Raw genomic sequence first — 19,639 nt, 5'->3', positions numbered from 1 at the left:
ACCCAGGAAATCACATTTATCGGGCAACAATACCGTAAACATCTATCTCACCTTTTACACTCTTCGCTATTTTTAATCTCGATCACACCACGTAAACACAACTGAACCTACCGACTTTTTTTTCTAGCGACATAAGCAATACAACTGCCCTCCCTTTCCACTTCTGGCTTTTTACATTTAGTCAAGTTTTGACTAAATGTTTTAACATAGAGGGGGAATCGAGACGATGGTCGTGGTGTGTGTGTGTGTGTCTGTCTGTGCGCGTGTGTGTGTAGAGCGATTCAGAGTAAACTACTGGATCGATCTTTATGACATTTTACATGAGAGTTCCTTGGTATGATATCCCCAGAATTTTTTTCATTTTTTGGATAAATGTCTTTGATGACGTCATATCCGGCTTTTTGTAAAAGTTGAGGGGGCACTGTCACACCCTCATTTTTCAATCAAATTGATTGAAATTTTGGCCAAGCAATCTTCGACGAAGGCCGGACTTTGGTATTGCATTTCAGCTTGGAGGCTTAAAAATTAATTAATGACTTTGGTCATTAAAAATCAGAAAATTGTAATTAAAATTATTTTTTTATAAAATGATCCAAAATTACATTCATCTTATTCTTCATCATTTTCTGATTAAAAAAACCATATAAACATGTTATATTCGGAATAAAAACAAGCTCTGAAAATTAAAAATATAAAAATTATGATTAAAATAAAATTTCCGAAATCGATTTAAAAACAATTTCATCTTATTCCTTGTCGGTTCCTGATTCAAAAAACATATAGATATGATATGCTTGGATTAAAAACACGCTCAGAAAGTTAAAACGAAGAAAGGTACAGAAAAGCGTGCTATGCAGCACAGCGCAACCACTACCGCGCTAAACAGGCTCGTTAATTTCACTGCCTTTTGCACGTGAGCGGCGGACTACGGTCATTGTGAAAAAATGCAGTGCGTTCGGTTTTCATTCTGTGAGTTCCACAGCTTGACTAAATGTAGTAATTTCGCCTTACGCGACTTGTTTGTTTTTTTTACTCCGGTTTGAATTCCGTCGTTTCGGTCGATATTTGCCCTTCTTTTCATCTCTCTCTTTCAGCTCCCGGCCTTCACCCAGTTTTGGGGTCGAGGCTGCTGTCACACAATGCCAGCCAATCAGCAGCCGTCTTTGCGCCACACCTATCTCCACTGCATCCTGATTGACTGATTTTGTGGGCTTGTCAGTCCGTGTCGCAAGGTCTCGGCGACTTCAGATCCCGACCGGCGTGCAGTTCAATAAGAACAAATTTGGCCTGCGGTTTCGGCCTTTGAGGGGATTTAATCATTGCCGGACAACTAGCCCACTGGAATCAAAGTCATTTCAAGGTAAGTTATCCTCTTCTATTTTTGCCGATCTACTTGTTCATCTAAATTTTGCCGTTCTAACTAGTGTTCATCCCTTGCCGATTTCCGTGCGCCGCCGGGTGATTTCACACAATTTTGTTGAAATGTATGGAAACTGATGTTCATTCAACCGCAAAGCTGTCCATATGCTTGCGACCAAGCGAATTTCTTCACGCTTGACACGTGGGATCGTATTGTGTGAGCTGTGACTATGGACTTGCACAAATGAATCTTTCGCTGTTTGGACTGATCCTTCTTCTTCTTCAGCGTTCGACTGACGGACTGTTGTGTCACTCACAGTCTTTGGCCTGCTGATAATTGGATTGATCCGATATGGTATTTCTCATGTATGGCGCTTCTCATTCGGCTGGTCGGCACTGACATTCTTTTCCACCTTTGCAAAAGTCACACACACACACACACACACACACACACACACACACACACACACACACACACACACACACACACACACACACACACACACACACAAAGAAGGAAAAACAAAAGATATAACTATTTGTGTGTGTGTGTGTGTGTGTGTGTGTGTGTGTGTGTGTTAAAAATATTCTGCAACTGTGAGTGTTTGAAAGCAAACTCCGACCACTTCTGCTTTTCAGAAAGCTCATTTGAGACGCTTAGATTGCTCACAGATGCTGGCCGTAGACATGATAATTGATATACATGGCCGTTTCGTTTAACAAATCAGGAAGATGGTATTTGAAAAATAAGATGAACATGTTGCATTAAGTACGAGATGTTCCTTTGTTGTTCAGTTTTTAGAAGAAGAAACAAGTCGCGTAAGGCGAAAATACAATATTTAGTCAAGTAGCTGCCATTTTTCAGCAAGACCGTATACTCGTAGCATCGTCAGTCCAGCGCTCATGGAAGCCAAAGGCAGTGAAATTGACACGAAGAGCGGGGTAGTAGTTGCGCTAAGAAGGATAGCACGCTTTTCTGTACCTCTCTTTGTTTTAACTTTCTGAGCGTGTTTTTAATCCAAACATATCATATCTATATGTTTTTGGAATCAGGAACCGACAAGGAATAAGATGAAAGTGTTTTTAAATTGATTTCGAAAAAAAAATTTTGATAATAATTTTTATTTATCCCATGACCTGCCTCTTTGTCTCTGTTAGCTGAGGAGGGGATTATTTTGGATTATCCATCACAACCATATGAATTATCCATCACAACCGAGTCTCGATCTCACCTGTCATTGGTCTTTGTCTTTGGTCTCAGAGTACAACTGAATAATTTATAGAGGTCATCTGCATATTTATCGTTAACTCGGGACTACTTTTTTTTCAGCAAAACGATTGAGATATTCAGCGGTATAAAAGTCGAACTGACGTTTGGCTAACGATCTACAAACATTATCATTGAAGAAATAAAGAAAACAACAAAGAATGCACATAATCTGTTTGGGTGAATAGAGCTGAGTGAAGATTATGAGTTGTCCGACGTGGTGAGACTGAGAGAGAGACAGAGAGCACGAGAGAGAGCGACAGAGACACACAGTGATTCAAGGGGCACAACTCTAGTAAAGTTGTCGTAACGAGGTACGCTTCATGGGCAACCGCTTAGATCAATCCCAAGAGCATCCTGATTCAAAATCTTGAGCGACAAAATAAAACTTACACTAAAACAGTATGCTTATAGTTTTGTTCATTTGTTATCGCTTTTAGAGCATTGATTGCTAAATATGGTTCAACAGAACAAGGCTGTCTCATCAGTCGTCTGCTACAGATCTATCGTCTGCTGCCGGTGCGTCTCGCTAGCGCTAGCGCTACGCACCCTCTCGGCCTCTGCTGCAGGATCTGTCGTTTGCTATACATGTAGTATCTTCGGCTCAAGTTGACCAGCATGGAAATTGCCATTTTCAAAGTTGGTGATACTGTTAGAATAAAAGGTGGCGAAGTAGGTCGGATCTTGGACATACAGAGACCACAAGGCTACATGCGTTGCCGCATAAAAACAACTCGACAGTGGTGCGCCGTTTTCCCCCAGACAGATACCTCGCCTAAGACAACGACAGACATCAAAGTTAGGCTCACCTAAATCAGTAAGTGACGATTGAAGAAGTAGGTAATACAAATTTGAACACTGAAGCACAAAGGCTCGAATAAGCACAAACTCAGCAATCATCTTCATCGCTTGTAAAATCACACACGCGGTCTTTCGAATCCCGCTGAACTCAGATCCAAAATGAGTTACTTCCCTTCGGGTATCATTCTCTCCCGTCCGCTAGCTGTGAAGCGAAGATTATCAGAATGCGGTCTTTCGCAGTTGTGACGAATGCCAGCTCGGGTAACCGACTGAAACCAGCCGGTAACTGCACAGTATCAAATGCATTCAAATCCTGGAAACAAAAAGACAAAAGGGGACTCGTTTCGCACATGAATATCATGACACGATTTTCGGTGGCAGAAGGTTTGATGAGCAGTAAACAGGCACTCGCAAAGTTTGTGTCAAAAAGTTAGGTTTTTTAATGAAAACGTCGGAGTAATGGGATAAAAAGCTTACACACCTCGTCCTGAATATCGTGCATATTTTCCCTCGGGTCGATTTACAGGTATTACCTCGCCAGAGGCTCGGTAATACCTGAAAATCGACCCTAGGGAAAATATGCACGATATTCAGAACTCGGAGTGTGTAACCTATATATATTTCATTTTCAGAGCTTGTTTTTAATCCGAATATAACATATTTATATGTTTTTGGAATCAGCAAATGATGGAGAATAAGATAAACGTAAATTTGGATCGTTTTATAAATTTTTATTTTTTTTTACAATTTTCCGATTTTTAATGACCAAAGTCATAAATTAATTTTTAAGCCACCAAGCTGAAATGCAATACCGAACCCCGGGCTTCGTCGAAGATTACTTGACCAAAATTTCAACCAATTTGGTTGAAAAATGAGGGCGTGACAGTGCCGCCTCAACTTTCACGAAAAGCCGGATATGACGTCATCAAAGACATTTATCAAAAAAATGAAAAAAACGTTCGGGGATTTCATACCCAGGAACTCTCATGTCAAATTTCATAAAGATCGGTCCAGTAGTTTAGTCTGAATCGCTCTACACACACACACAGACACACACACAGACACACACACAGACACACGCACATACACCATACCCTCGTTTCGATTCCCCCTCGATGTTAAAATATTTAGTCAAAACTTGACTAAATATAAAAAGGTGGAAGGGTATGGTCGCTGACATAGACACACAGATTGTTGTAACATACCTCTTCCCTCTACCAAATCCCAATCTTTATCTTCTTCCGGTTATAAAAAAAAACATCGCACATATGCCCATGGTGCCACACTGCCATTTCAGGAACCAGCTTGGTGAACGAAGTATTTTGGGTGATACTGACGTAACACAAGTAAACAGGATGCTGTCATCAAATTTGGTGACCAACCTTCGCAACAATATCAGTTGAAGACAAGCCTATACGCGGATCCGAAACAGCAAAACTCAAAGTTACAGTCCTTCCTGTGAAAAAAATTCTCTTCGCTAATTTTGATCTGCCCATTTTTTACAGGAATAAACCATACCTCTGCTTGGACATATGTCACAAATCAACACCCTGACTGCTTACTTTGCAAAGCGAGATTGTTTGATGAATTAATTGTCTAGATTGGCACGATTGGTTTGTAAGTAGTTAATTCGTTGTTTTTTTAAAGACACACTCTGCGTAACACACAATCAGGGTGTTTATCTTTGGTATGTGTCCACGTGGAGGGATGATCTAATCCCGTGTAAAAGGCTGACCTGATCTCAGTGAGATGATCGGCCGAATCGCGTTTGCACGAGAAATAAGGAGTGAGCCTTTATGACCGATCCTAAAATCTTGCGACGGCAGAAGCAAGGAAAGTTGAACGGGAGCATCTCGTTACTCCGCCATATTGTTACTCCCCCGGGTCGTTACCGTGGCCCCCCCGGCTCATTCTCTCCCTGACCGGACGCTACAGTCCTACGCGAATCTATCAAAACAAAAATACACAGCTATCTCCCATATGGTTTTCGCGAGCACTGATCTAAATTTGAGATCAGTGTTCGCGAGAGGAAAATGATTGCAGATTGGCCGACTTCGACAGTGATCTCCGTTCTGTTCTTCACAGTTATGATAAAGACATCGTTCTAAGGTCAAAACAAGTCGAAATTTTGGGACTGCTGCCGGATATATGGTTTCATCACTGTCAACTGGTTACAGAAAAAATCGTCTGCTCCAGTTAGCGCCGAAACCAAACGGTTGATTATCACGTGACAATGTTGCCATATTTAGAGTTGTTTGCACAGTAAATACAGCCGCGAAAAATAGCTCGCTTGAAACTGTCTTACATATCAATTCCTTTGAAATTTAAAAATTACAAAACACCATGAAAAATCATTATCGACGATCGCGAATCTGCTTATATCAATATTACATTTCAAAAAGCTCTGAATATGTAAAAAAAAAAAAAATCTGTTTCCTTGCCACGAGAAAATTACTCCCACGAGATTTTACTCCCACGAGATTTTTACTCCGGAGTAAACATTTCGTACGAAAATGTTACTCTCTTTACGAAAAAAGCACTCCCCCATTACACGAAAAAATTACTCCCCACGACAGGAGAGTTCCGAGGAAACATTTTGTACACAAATGTTACTCCCCTGACGAATAAAAAAACGAATAAATTACTTCACCCTACTACGAGCAATTTAACTTCCCATGCCAGGTGTACGAAATTTATACTCCCTTGTCCCCTGTTAGTCATGGTGGTGGAGGGTAGCGCGACATTCGTTTGAGCGAGATCACATTATTGGCATTATCCCTTCGCCCGCATCCCATTTTAGCGTACTAGGTAAAAAAAAAAAAAAAATGGGGAATAAAAATTTCGTGGAGGGAGTAATTTTTTCGTGCCTTGGGGAGTTCTTTTCTCGTATGAAAAATTTACTCGGACTAAGAATTTCGTACGAAATTTTTACTCCGGAGTAAATTTTTCGTGGAGTAAAAATGTCGTGTTACACCGGGAAACTCAAGGCTTATATTAATAATACATTACAAAAAGCTCTGAATATGTAAAAAAAAAAAAAAAAAATGGCGGGGTAAAAACGGTCATACACGTAAAAGCCGTGGGAGAGAATGAGCAAGAACTCATTTTGACCTGAGTTCAGGATGCAGTAGGGCAAGCTGTGCAATTAGGCTATTCACTTGCAAGGACACCGCTCGAAAGGCGCTTGCGAAATAACTTGATGTTGTTGTTGTTGTTGTTTTTTGCTCTTTCCTCTAATGAACAATCAATCTGTTGTTTAATGCAGTGGAATGGGGAAGGAAGAAACTAGCACTGTGTAAGCTTGGGGTTATATTGGCAGTGAAGTACAGTTGCAGCCCCATTCTCGTCGCTTGGAAAAACACCCCCTCCCCTACACACACACACACATACACACACACGCACACACACACACGTTTACACCCACACACACACACACGCACATACACACACGTACCCCCCCCACACACACACACGCACATACATACACGTACCCCCCCACACACACACACGCACATACACACACGTACCCCCTCCCCCCCCCCACACACACGCACTTCTGAACTGTCTAAAGTCATTTGAGAGCAAAAAAAGTCAAGTCCTTCTAATTCCCAATATATCGTATCTGTGACAAATCCGGTAGTTTATGGGATTTCTGTGTGAGATCGTGGCGATAATTTGCATCCTGGATGATGAAATGGGAGCTGATTTGACAGCCACTGACGTGCGAGATATAAACATGCGTAATTACCACCCACTCCGTGAGTTCGTCCCACGTTCGGCGAGAGATTTATTTCTCAGAAAATACCCAGCATGCTTCCTCCGAAAGCGGCGTATGGCTGCCTAAATGGCGGGGTAAAAACGGTCATACACGTAAAAGCCGTGGGAGTGTCAGCCCATGAACGAAAAAAAAAACCCCAAAAAACCCCACGCACTCTGTGTGACGCGTGGCGCACTGTTCCTGTTGATCTCTTTACTTACTTCAGTAAAGTACTTACTTCAGTAAAGAGACCAAAAAGCAATGTACTCACGTTAAAATGACGAACACGGAACGAATAACAGCGACGTTTCGACATAAGGGTCTTCTTCAGGCACAAAAACACAAAAGTACTCACACAAAAAAGAAGAAGAAAGACAATAGAACAGATAAAGAGGAGAATAACTGACAAAACAAATGCACTGCACAAACCAACAAATGACAAAGACAGAGAAGCAAGGGAAGCTACTCGAGGGGAAGCCAACAATAACACAGGCAAGAAAAAGTTAGCGTTGAAAAGCGGCAGTTTTGAGGTCTGTAGACCAAACAAAATGTGTGTGTGTGGGGGGGGGGGGAGAATGGGAACAAAAGAGGAGACTCACGTACCCGTGCGGACACACATACACACACAAACACACACACACACACACACACACAAAATTAGGTGGAACAGCGGGGGGAAGGTTGAGATGAATGAATTAACGGCGGATGTTAATTCCATCGGGGCAGGTAGTGCCGAGGGATGATATGATGTGGGACTCCCTGAGTTTGCGCTCGAAGGAGTCGCCACGTACTTGCCACAGAGCCATGACTCTGACATGATCAAGTGAGTGATTAACGGCGGTGAAATGAAGGGATACTGGCCTATTCAGTGAGCGTTTTTCTGTGTGTCTGTTTAGCTGTGTGTGTGTGTGTGTGTGTCTCTCTCTCTCTCTCTCTCTCTCTCTCTCTCTCTCTCTCATTAATGCGTTACGATTATTTAACCGAGCAGTTTTCACTCGCACGAAAGCACACCTGCAATGAATGAAATGACATGTTGATGGGTCTCATGGATGTCATATCGTGACCTCACTGCTATGGGTCTCATGGATGTCATATCATGACCTCACTGCTATGGGTCTCATGGATGTCATATCGTGACCTCACTGCTATGAGTCTCATGGATGTCATATCGTGACCTCACTGCTGTGGGTCTCATGGATGTCATATCGTGACCTCACTGCTATGGGTCTCATGGATGTCATATCGTGACCTCACTGCTATGGGTCTCATGGATGTCATATCGTGACCTCACTGCTATGGGTCTCATGGATGTCATATCGTGACCTCACTGCTATGGGTCTCATGGATGTCATATCGTGACCTCACTGCTATGGGTCTCATGGATGTCATATCGTGACCTCACTGCTATGGGTCTCATGGATGTCATATCGTGACCTCACTGCTATGTTTTAAATGTTTCTTCTTCTATGAAAGGTATAATTATACTGCTGAATTAGGTGAGCAGCATAAAACATCTGAAGGAAATATATCGCGAAGTCATACAGCGTTGGGCATTAGGGAGATTTAAAAAACGAAACGTCGGGACGTTTCGTTTTGAAGTTGTGGTAAACGTCATCATTTCGGGGGTCTCTCGCTGGAAAGGTGAAGGTCAACTGAAACGGAACGTGGAACGTCAAAACGCAGTCACGTTTTCCACCCCCAAAAAACGAACAATATTTCGTCAACTTTTGTGAGTATTTTTGCACACTAACAGTTTTATTTGTTGGCCATTTTATGCATTGCTAGATTCATCAACCCTTTCACAGTCTTTCAGCGCTGAGAATGTGTTCATTGGAGGTAGACAACTGTTGTGAACTGAAATATTTTGAAGGGTGCTGATCCTGGTACATTTATCCAACTTCATGGTGAGAAAGCAAATGGCGAAGCAGAAGTAGGTCATCGCATCGAATTTTTATTCTGGCTTCGTATGTGATTTTGTATAAACAAAGTCTGTGTGATTTATTTGGACTGAAAATAATCAAAGTATGCCCGATTCTGGACCACCTCCTAGGGTGTTTTTTTCCATTCTGATCGAGGACAGACGTGATAATTTCACTTGAAGATTTATCGCCCTTCCTTCATTCCGAAACGAAACGTGAATACATCTAAATCTTGTCTGCGGCCTATGCCGTCTCGTTTCACGTTCCGTTTCGCGGGGTGACTCATTCACCAAACGAAACGAGCTGCAAAACGAAACGTGCTGTCTTTTAAATCTCCCTATTGTCTACCAAGCACACTCTAAGGTGACCAGCTTAAAGGCACAGTAAGCCTCCCGTAAACCATCACAGACGGATACGGTCAGGCTTTTACACACAGTAAATCACCCTTTCATTTAAACACTCACCGATTGAGAACATCCTAGGTGCCCTCCGTAAAGAGCGAACAATTTTCAAAGAATTTATTTTTGCGTGGTTTATCTTACCCCTGAGCCATCGTGAACCCGTGTGATCCAGTTTCCCTTTTTCACAATGTAGTCGTCAGTTAGTCATTTGAATGCGACTTGATGTGAGCTTATCTACAATAGCACGTTTTTGTGCACGTAACAAACGGCTGTGGTTCACAAGAACTCTAGCGATGGCTTTTGACTGTTGAGAGGAACGGCGATATGCCGCATAAACCGTCGTCTGCTACGACCCTTGCGTGACCCTGCTTCCGGGATTTTCTTTTTTCAAACTTTCACAACTTCGAATTGCACTGATCTTGTCTTGATGAAAAAAGAGTTCTTTTATGATTAAAGAATGTTTGTGTAACAAGCTGTCAATTTATTATTTAGATTTTAAAAGTTAGGTCTAGCGCAAAAACGCACCACCGTCCAAAAACATTCTGATAATCATCGATCCACGGCTATCGCCAGTTTAAGGGAAGTAACTCATGTTTGACCTTAGTTCAGGATGGGTCCAAAAAGTGTTCGAGACAATCTGCAAAATTATTTCTTTGAAAATTGCTCGCTCTTTACGTAGGGCACCTAGGATGTTCCCGTTTGGTAAGCGTTCAAATGGAAGGGTGTTTGTACTGTGTGTAAATGCCTGACAGTATCTGTGATGGTTTACGGGAGGCTTACTGTCCGGGCGTGATTTCCGGGATATTCATAACAGCCGTCCAGCACCAAAACGAGGCGCCATTGTTGTAAAGGGCCAAGTCCACGAAAATAAATTCTTTGAACATTTCTCACGCTCGACAGAAAGCAGCCAGGATGTTCCCGTTCGGTGAGCGTTTAAATGGAAGTATGCTTGTACTGTATGTAGACGCTCGGGGAGCTCTGTGATGGTTTACGGGAGGCTTACTGTGCCTTTAAACTAAAGCGGAACAAAATGGGCTAATACTAATTCAGTAATGTGGCAAGAGGTCACAGAAAAACGACGATCAGCCTCACATGCCTAGACAGTGTACTTATAATAATCTTGCCGTGACATGCCAGCACGTATAGGCCTACTTTTATGATTGATGTCATCACCCTTTGCGGTGCATTTCCTGATCACACTCGCTGCAAAACTGTGCAGCTTTTTGTCCTAGAAAGGCGCGTGCACCCGTCGTGCGTCGTCCGATACGTTCCTTTTTGCTTTAACTTGCAGCTAATTGCATCATTCTCCCTTCCCCCTCTTTCTTTGCCCTTTTTGCTTTAACTTGCAGCTAATTGCATCATTCTCCCTTCCCCCTCTTTCTTTGCCCTTTTTGTTTTTCTTCACTTTCGTTATTTGTTTTGTTTGTTTCTTGTCTGCGCCTTTTGAATCTTATGCTATCACGGGTGGTTTTTTGTGTGTGTTATTTTTTTTTAATATATGAGGGGACATTATCACGCCTTTAAAAAAAAAAATTGTTTTGAGGCAAACGGTTTTCCGACAAATTGTTGTGAGACGCGCTGGACTGTTTTTTCAAGAAATAACTCATTATACATGTACAAGTCAAGTCAAGTCAATATTTATTTCAAAAAACCCCTAGGGTTACATGAATAAAATAAATAACAAGAGGCGAAGCCATCAAGGCTCACGTAAGAAATCGACAAACAGTAACACAAACTCAATCACTCCGTCACACACACACACACACACACACACACACACACACAGACACAGACAGACAGACACACACACACACACACACACACACACAGAAAGAGCATAGGTGAAACTGTGCAAGAAAGCGAGACACTAGATCTAGATCTGTCTGTCTGCATGTAGCCTACTTACAGGGACACGACTGCCAACTAGTCTCGGCCCGCTCAAAATAATAATGACCGAGACTTTCAGTACTTCCTTCGCGTGACGTCTAACCCTCTTACGTCATAATGTGACGTCAATGTAATGTGACGTCTTCAAATGTTAGAGTTTCTACCACAGACATACACACGCACGCACGCTCGCACATACGCACGCACGCACGCACGCACGCACGCACGCACGCACGCACGCACGCACGGACAGACAAAGTTACGATCGCATAGGCTACACTTACGTGAGCCAAAAATTGCAATAAACACGACAAAAAAGATATATGTAATAATGAGACACAACACTTCTAATTAACTGAAAATAAATCAAGCTTAATTCATAACAAAATAATTGTTATCATACTTTTTATTTTTTTTTTAACAGGAAAGTATATGTTTCTGTGTTTGTTTTTGTTTTAATAAGAAAAAAAACCCACGTGATCAAATAATCAGAACTCTTTCAAAATACTCTTAATAAAATATATTAAATGCAATAACTTTCGTTTCTTTGTTAATTCAAATAAATGTTTAAATTTGACTGCATTTGAATTTCTACGAAAATACAATGGTAACAACCTTTTCCTCACATTTTCAAAAAAATGACACTGAAATATATAATGAAATTCATCTCCGAGTTCTCCAGACTGGCATTTAAAGGCATATGTACGCGCTCCCGTGTTTACAAAGTGTAGTTTGCCCATAATCGATGTCAAACGCACCATAAGACCATATAATGACGATATGTCACCATGCGCGGACCATAATACATGCATTACAGCTTGTTCTAGCCTCTGAAAAAGTGAGGATGTCAACAAAGCCGCGGTGTTAGCTCCCTTGCATCAACGTTACATGTGTTGCCAAATCTATAAATAGGACGATCCAGATCAAAATGAAAATTAACATATCTCAACATTGAAGGGGTCCTAGACCACAATATTTTGCAGGGAACTTAATTTAGCATGTCTCCAGCTGTTGGTAAAGCAATTAGCGTGTATAGTCATCGAGTACATATGCCTTTAAGTAACACATATTCTTTCGTTATGTGGTATATTTAACATTCGGCCTTTCTGTATTGGCAATTTATGATTTAATGTTCTAAAGCGTAAAAAAGAGAGTGCTAGGTTATTGGGTAAAATGTTCAAATAATTTTCAAATATAAATGTATCTTTAAACAATCTATAATTCAAACAAGTTTCTTTTTCATTTAATTCTGAAAACCACGATTGTATATATTGATCTTTTAGGCATTGCAACGTTTTCAATTTAAACCATTTTTCGGAACATCGTAAATTGAACTGGTCATGCCAAAAACCACCAAGACCAAGAGCATTTAAAGTTGTTTCAACATGTTTTAAATAGGGTGCTTCATATTGGGGCCCGGTAGCTCAGTTGGTAGAGCACTGGACTTGTGATCGGAAGGTCGATCGAATTCGGGCCGGGACGGACACGGGTCAACTTTATGTGCAGACCCAGAGACGGAAGCCATGTCCCACCCCCGTGTCATCACAATGGCATGTAAAAGACCTTGGTCATTCTGCCATAAGTGCAGGTGGCTGAATACACCTAAACACGCAGACACCTGGGTAGCGCGACTCCGTTGCTGCTAGCTTTCCACTGGGAGGAAGCGACCCGAATTTCCCAGCGATGGGACAATAAAGTAATGAAAATGAAAATGAAAATGAAATGAAATGTTAATTACAAAGAGGCGATGCAGAAAACGGTACAATACATTTGAAAACTTATTACTATTATTACAATCCACCAATTTAAACCAAAAACTAAATATTATATTTTTTACGAGGACATCTAGTGGGAATTTGCCTAATTCGCCTAATACCATACACGTTGGGGTCGACTTTCTCAATTTCAAAATAATCTTATAAAAACGTAGCTGTAATTTTGTTGCTAAATTTACCAAATTTGGTCCCCATACTTCACAGCCATATAACATAATCGGTGCAACTATTCTATCAAACAATTCAATGTGAATATCTATGGACAACGACAATTTTCTACACTTCTTTAACAAGCTAAACATTGCTCGAGAGGCCTTATCATATAACAACTTTTGTGATTTATTAAACTTATTATTATAATTAAAAAATAGACCCAAATATTGAAAACCAAACACGACCTCAACTAATTCATCTTTGTATTTAAATAATGGCAATTTTCGTATTTTACCTCTTGAAAAAACAACTATTTTCGTTTTTTTGGCGTTCACCCGCAAACTCCACAGATCGCAGTATTCGGACAACACATTTAGCGAGTCTTGTAATGCTTCTGGGGATTCTGCTAAAATGGTTGTATCATCTGCATATAATAAAATAAACATTTTAAACATCAGCTCAGCATCATCCGGCTGTAAGTCCAACATAGCAACTTCTCTTTCAATAGTAGGGAGGTGTTCAGTTTTATCAAACATATAAGCTTGTAAATCATTTAAATACACAGCAAACAATGCAGGTGACAAGTTTTCCCCTTGATGTACACCGGTAAAACATTGAAAGAAATCTGACTTTTGGTTACCTACCAAAACACATGACTTGGCCTTACTATACAAATTTTGAATAATATTTAGCATTCGCCCATTTATTCCAGCGTCAAACATCTTCTTCCATAGAAAAGCTCTTTTCACATAATCAAATGCTTTTTCATAATCAATAAAAAGACAATATAACCTTTTTTCTCTTTGATAGAAAGTAATCAATAATACTATGTAAAGTAAAAATGTGGTCGAGGGTTGAATGACCTGCTCAAAAACCGGCTTGTTCTTCACCAATGACTGAATACTCATCAAATAATTAGTTAGCCTATTATTCAGAACACTGGTAAATAACTTTCCAAAGCAGCTCATCAGGGTTATACCTCTGTAATTTGCTGGGTCTTCAGCATCTCCCTTTTGTACTATTTTTTGTTCATATTTGAAAGCTACTTGTCAGCTTTTTTCTCGTGATGTTTTTGCACGATTACACTGACGCACATCATCCAAAGATGATCCCTGTTGTTGCACGGTGTAATAAGTGAATGTAGCAAATTGAATAGAATGGACGTTTACACCGCGGCAATTAGCAAGCAAGTGAGCTCGTACCTGTCAGGTGTGTAGAAGTGATATTAACGCACGAGTATTAGCCTGTGACGTCGATGATGTGCCAAAAAGACTCAAGCCAACGTCATGCTGTGATTAACTTACTTTTTACATTTAGTCAAGTTTTGATTCTTACTTACTAATACCATACCATGTTTTGGTTTATTTGTGTGTATGTGTGGTGTGTGTGTGTGTGTGTGTGTGTGTGCGTGTGTGTGTGTGTGTGTGTGTGTGTGTGTGTGTGTGTGTGTGTGTGTGTGTATTGGTGCGTGCGTGTGTGTGTGTGTGTGTAGCTGGCTGGCTGTATGTCTGTCTGTCGGTAAGAGTGTCTCGTAGCTTCAAACGTTGTCTCGTCCAATTTAAACTACAATTGATATTGCTGTAATAAAAATTTTTTAAAGAAGTAAAAACACTTTCAAGCGCCTGTGGTGGCGATTACCGCAGGTTTCAAGCAATCACTCCAATATGGCGAGTCAGCAAAATGCGTTTTATTGCACAAACTGATGAAATACTGTGCAAGATGTACGATTAACCTCTCACGTGCGACTAGGTCGCACTTTACAACGTCAAAAACCAGTCATGCATGGAGCGATGGCTTCACTCCCACTCCATCACTGATTCACTGACGCATCAGTGTACGCCCAAAACTGCCAGTTTTGCATGCAATCACATCAATTGCAGCGACTACCAGATGATGACGACGATGACGTCACTACCTCCACAGCCGAAAGGCTATAGGAATAAAAGTGTACACACGGTAAGAATAAAACACAATTGATAGCACACTGCTCACACCATTTGATCATATTTGCTTCAGGTCTTGGAAGAAAAGAAGAGGAACACAAGAGCTGAAGAACTACCTGATCGTATTACTTCAAAAGCTTAAAATTTAACAAGAAAAAGAACAAAGCAAAGAAAGTCCCAACAAAACTTTACACCTGTCATAAACTTTTTGAGAATAACAAACAAATTTAAACGAACTCACACCAAAAACAAAATGGCTAGCGGTTTGAGTATGACCTTCTTCCGTCGCCTTAGCAACGTGTCTCTTCCTCCCACGACCTTGACCCGCATGACCCCAGCGGGTGCCAAGATCACCTGCAGCCGTTCCCGTGGTTACCAAGATTTTCCTGACGCCCCGCGCGTCCTCATTACAGGTGAGATTTGGTCTGTTTACTTCTGTTTAGTTTCTATTTCGTCTGCTTTATTGTAAAATGCCCCAGTGTCATTTAATAAAATTCGTTCAAATTTCAACAATAAAATCCGATTCCCCATTCTGATCTAACTTTCTGCAAGCGCAGTTGCCTGCATGATACATTTGTGTTGTTGTAGTTGTTGCTACGGTTAAACGGGCAGTAAAACCCGTGAGTAGGATTAAAGAATAATCAATGTTTGTATTTTTCTTTTTTAATTGAACGTGAATTTTCATTTTCCCTCCATGCAGGATCTTTGGGACAGCTGGGAATTGGGTTGGCCAAGGTTATGAGGTAAGTGTGTTTTTGCTGGTACAGATCTATGCTACATCCCCTAACTCCCTGTCTTCTTTTCTCAAATGGTGACTGAAAGAATTGTTATTATCTTTGTTGGTATTGGTATGTGTGTGTGTGTGTGTGAGTATGAGTATGCGCGCGCGCGCGTGTGTGTGTGTGTTTTAATTTTGTCAAATCATCTGTAACCCCCCCCCCCCCCCCCTCGACCACTACACTCGTGACAAACACGTGACACGAATCGCGTGACTTTTACTGAACCGTGAAGCAAGTATTAAAACTTTGCATTCCAAAAGAGGACAGCCTTTCTTCGAGTGCCTAACGCCTCAGAGATCTGTAGACTTGACAGGGGTTGAAAAGTTCGGCACAATTGTCAGCTCTCTTATATAATATTCTTTCAACCGACACGAACCTTTATGTACCGTCCCAGTACAGTTCTGTAACTGTTACCATTTACGTACACATCTGGAAATAAAAAAGAACAATTCAGATTTAACATTGAGCGCAAGAAGAAAGTAGGCTAAGCCAGGAGACAGAGAGAGAGAGAGAGCGTACGTGTTAGGGGAAGACAGTTGTCACTAAAATCACTGGCGCAAGCAAAAAGAATCGGTGAGCTCTTCTCCCCCGCAGAGACAGTAAAATACAGAATGAAATGATGTGTCCTGTTGTGGAATGCAAAAGAAAGGTTTGCTTCATGGTTCAGTAAATATTGCTTGATGCGATCATTTTAAAGTATGTCACGCGTCATTGAAATCAGCAGTGTAGGTCAGGATTCAGGCCAAAAAATAGGTAGGGAGATCAGGAGTTGTGAGTGAAAGAAATATTCAAATCCCAAACATATTAAACCTTGACACGTTTAACACATTCAGACTCATTTTCTCCCTTCCGCGGCGTTGCTGGTGTAACACGAAATTTTTACTCCACGAAAAATTTAATCCGGAGTAAATATTTCGTACGAAATTCTTACTCCGAGTACACTTTTCGTACGAGAAAAGAACTCCCCAATGCACGAAAAAATTACTCCCTCCACGAAATTTTTACTCCCCATTTTTTTTACTTCCAGTAAAAATCTCGTACATTAAAAATGGGATGCGGGCGAAGGGATAATGCCAATAAGTGATTTCGCGCACACGAATGTCGCGCTACCCTCCTTCCACCCCTTGCACCACCAAGACTAACATGGGACAAGGGAGTACAAATTTCGTGCACCTGGCATGGGAAGTTAAATTGCTCGTGTTGGGGTGAAGTAATTTATTCGTTATTTATTCGTCAGGGGAGTAACATTTTTGAACGAAATGTTTACTCGGAACTCACCTGTCTTGGGGAGTAATTTTCTCGTGCAATGGGGGAGTGCTTTTTTCGTAAAGGGAGTAACTTTTTCGTACAAAATGTTTACTCCGGAGTAAAAATCTCGTGGGAGTAATTTTCTCGTGTTACACCGGTGGCTGTGTCACACCATAGATATATTTAGACTATTTATATCTTTGATCACACTCATCGCTCTCACGTGACATAAAAGTACATCTGCTCGCACGTTCTGTGTTTAAACAAATATTTAAAATGTGTGTTTTTAAAGCAAAATAAAAAAGAGTGGGGTTTCAGTTGGGTCAGGGCTGAAATCAGTGAATGCAGACGAGAACATTCTATTGAAGAAAAAAATATGTTGACCTAAATTCTCCTTTCATCTGTTATTTTAGATGCACCAACTGACACGGAAAATGGTGTGAATCTGTAACGCACAGACGAACGTACACAATAACTCGAATTTGTGTCACCTACATGACCAATATGTAACCTTGTTCACACACACACACGCGCTCGCATACGGCAAGTAGGCACCTCACGCACAAACGCACGCACACACACACACAAACTACTTTTCATGACAAGAAAAACAGGAAGACGAAATGTTGCGTAATACACGCGTTCTTTTCTTCGGCATCCGCATGGAAACGTCTATTTTTTTAATGCACACAAAAAAGAGGACGAGTCATGCATACCGATATACGGACAAAGAAAACATTGTTTCTCTCTATCTGTCTGTTTGCTCTCTCTCTCTCTCTCTCTCTCTCTCTCTCTCTCTCTCTCTCTCTCTCTCTCTCTCTCTCTCTCTCTCTCTCTCTCTCTCTCTCTCTCTCTCTCTCTCTCTCTCTCTCTCTCTCTCTCTCTCTCTCTCTCTCCTCCTCCTCCTCCTCCTCCTCCTCCTCTCGCTCTCTCTCTCTCCTCCTCTCTCTTAAAATCGCCTAAAATCTCCATCCTTGAGTAATAAAGTTCTTTCGATCGTTCTTATCCTCTCTCTCTCCCTCCCTCTCTCTCTCTCTCTCCTCCTCCTCCTCCTCCTCCTCCTCCTCCTCCTCCTCCTCTCTCTCTCTCTCTCCTCCTCTCTCTTAAAATCGCCTAAAATCTCCATCCTTGAGTAATAAAGTTCTTTCGATCGTTCTTATCCTCTCTCTCTCCCTCCCTCTCTCTCTCTCTCCTCCTCCTCCTCCTCCTCCTCCTCTCGCTCTCTCTCTCCTCCTCTCTCTTAAAATCGCCTAAAATCTCCATCCTTGAGTAATAAAGTTCTTTCGATCGTTCTTATTCTCTCTCTCTCTCTCTCTCTCTCTCCTCCTCCTCCTCCTCCTCCTCCTCCTCCTCCTCCTCCTCCACCTCCTCCTCCTCCTCCTCCTCTCGCTCTCTCTCTCTCCTCCTCTCTCTTAAAATCGCCTAAAATCTCCATCCTTGAGTATTAAAGTTCTTTCGATCGTTCTTATCCTCTCTCTCTCTCTCTCTCTCCTTCTCTCCCTCCCTCCCTCCCTCCCTCCCTCCCTATCTCTCTCTCTCTCCCTCCCTCTCTCTCTCTCTCTCTCTCTCGTCCTCCTCCTCCTCCCGCTCCTCCTCCACCCCCTCCTCCTCCTCCTCTCGCTCTCTCCTCTCTCTTAAAATCGCCTAAAATCTCCATCCTTGAGTATTAAAGTTCTTTCGATCGTTCTTATCCTCTCTCTCTCTCTCTCTCTCTCTCTCTCTCTCTCTCTCTCCTCTCTCTCTCTCTCTCTCTCTCTCTCTCTCTCTCTCTCTCTCGGGGGGTCAAGGTCGACCACGAATGGCGCAGGAGGGAAAAATTTTCACAGTGCAGACAAGATGGATATTTTTCAAGTTCAAAGTGGCTATATCAAAGTTTGAGTCTCCAGAACTATACAAGTGAAAGTCTAAAGTGATTGTGTGCAGAAATCTACTGAAAATGATCGAGGTAGGACTTTGGAGGGCCAGTATTGGTCGTTTTCATTTGGCTTGTGTGGCAAAACTTTTTTTGAACCGGCTTCGTGCTCAGCCCGTGTATGGTGACAGTTCTGAAATCAGTGTCAGCGACGTGTGCATTACTTGGGGATGCCTTGTTTTTCTTGCGAACATCGTGTGCTGCTTCAAAGATGTTGCGGAAAGTGCTTTTAGTACGCCATTCCCACCCCTGGGAACTGTGACTTATAATTCGTCAACAGTGACTGGCCATTTGTCAGTGCCAAGTGATGACCTTGTACACCTGTCACCGATGGCGGCGACCTTTCTGCACGCGCAGCACGCGCCATCTTTGTGCCTGGCAGTGATTGCCTTCGCGATACGACGCTTGAGATTGAGCAATGACGTAGAGGAAAACCCT

At 41.7% G+C, this 19,639-nt stretch overlaps 1 protein-coding gene across 1 annotated transcript in view; it reads left to right on the top strand.

Moving 5' to 3' along the window:
- The first annotated feature begins 1,203 nt into the window (after window positions 1–1,203).
- LOC138967495 (L-threonine 3-dehydrogenase, mitochondrial-like) overlaps window positions 1,204–19,639 on the top strand; it is a 28,269-nt gene continuing 9,833 nt past the window's right edge. Inside the window, exons 1-3 of the mRNA XM_070340057.1 lie at window positions 1,204–1,360; window positions 15,336–15,675; window positions 15,963–16,005. Of these exons, the coding sequence (XP_070196158.1) occupies window positions 15,516–15,675; window positions 15,963–16,005 (203 nt within the window). The 5' untranslated portion in view covers window positions 1,204–1,360; window positions 15,336–15,515. The remainder of the gene's footprint in view (window positions 1,361–15,335; window positions 15,676–15,962; window positions 16,006–19,639) is intronic.

This window comes from Littorina saxatilis, linkage group LG5 (assembly GCF_037325665.1).
Source record: "Littorina saxatilis isolate snail1 linkage group LG5, US_GU_Lsax_2.0, whole genome shotgun sequence".
In the NCBI taxonomy this organism is placed as follows: Eukaryota; Metazoa; Mollusca; class Gastropoda; order Littorinimorpha; family Littorinidae; genus Littorina; species Littorina saxatilis.
This window is presented reverse-complemented; position numbering and strand designations above follow the sequence as displayed.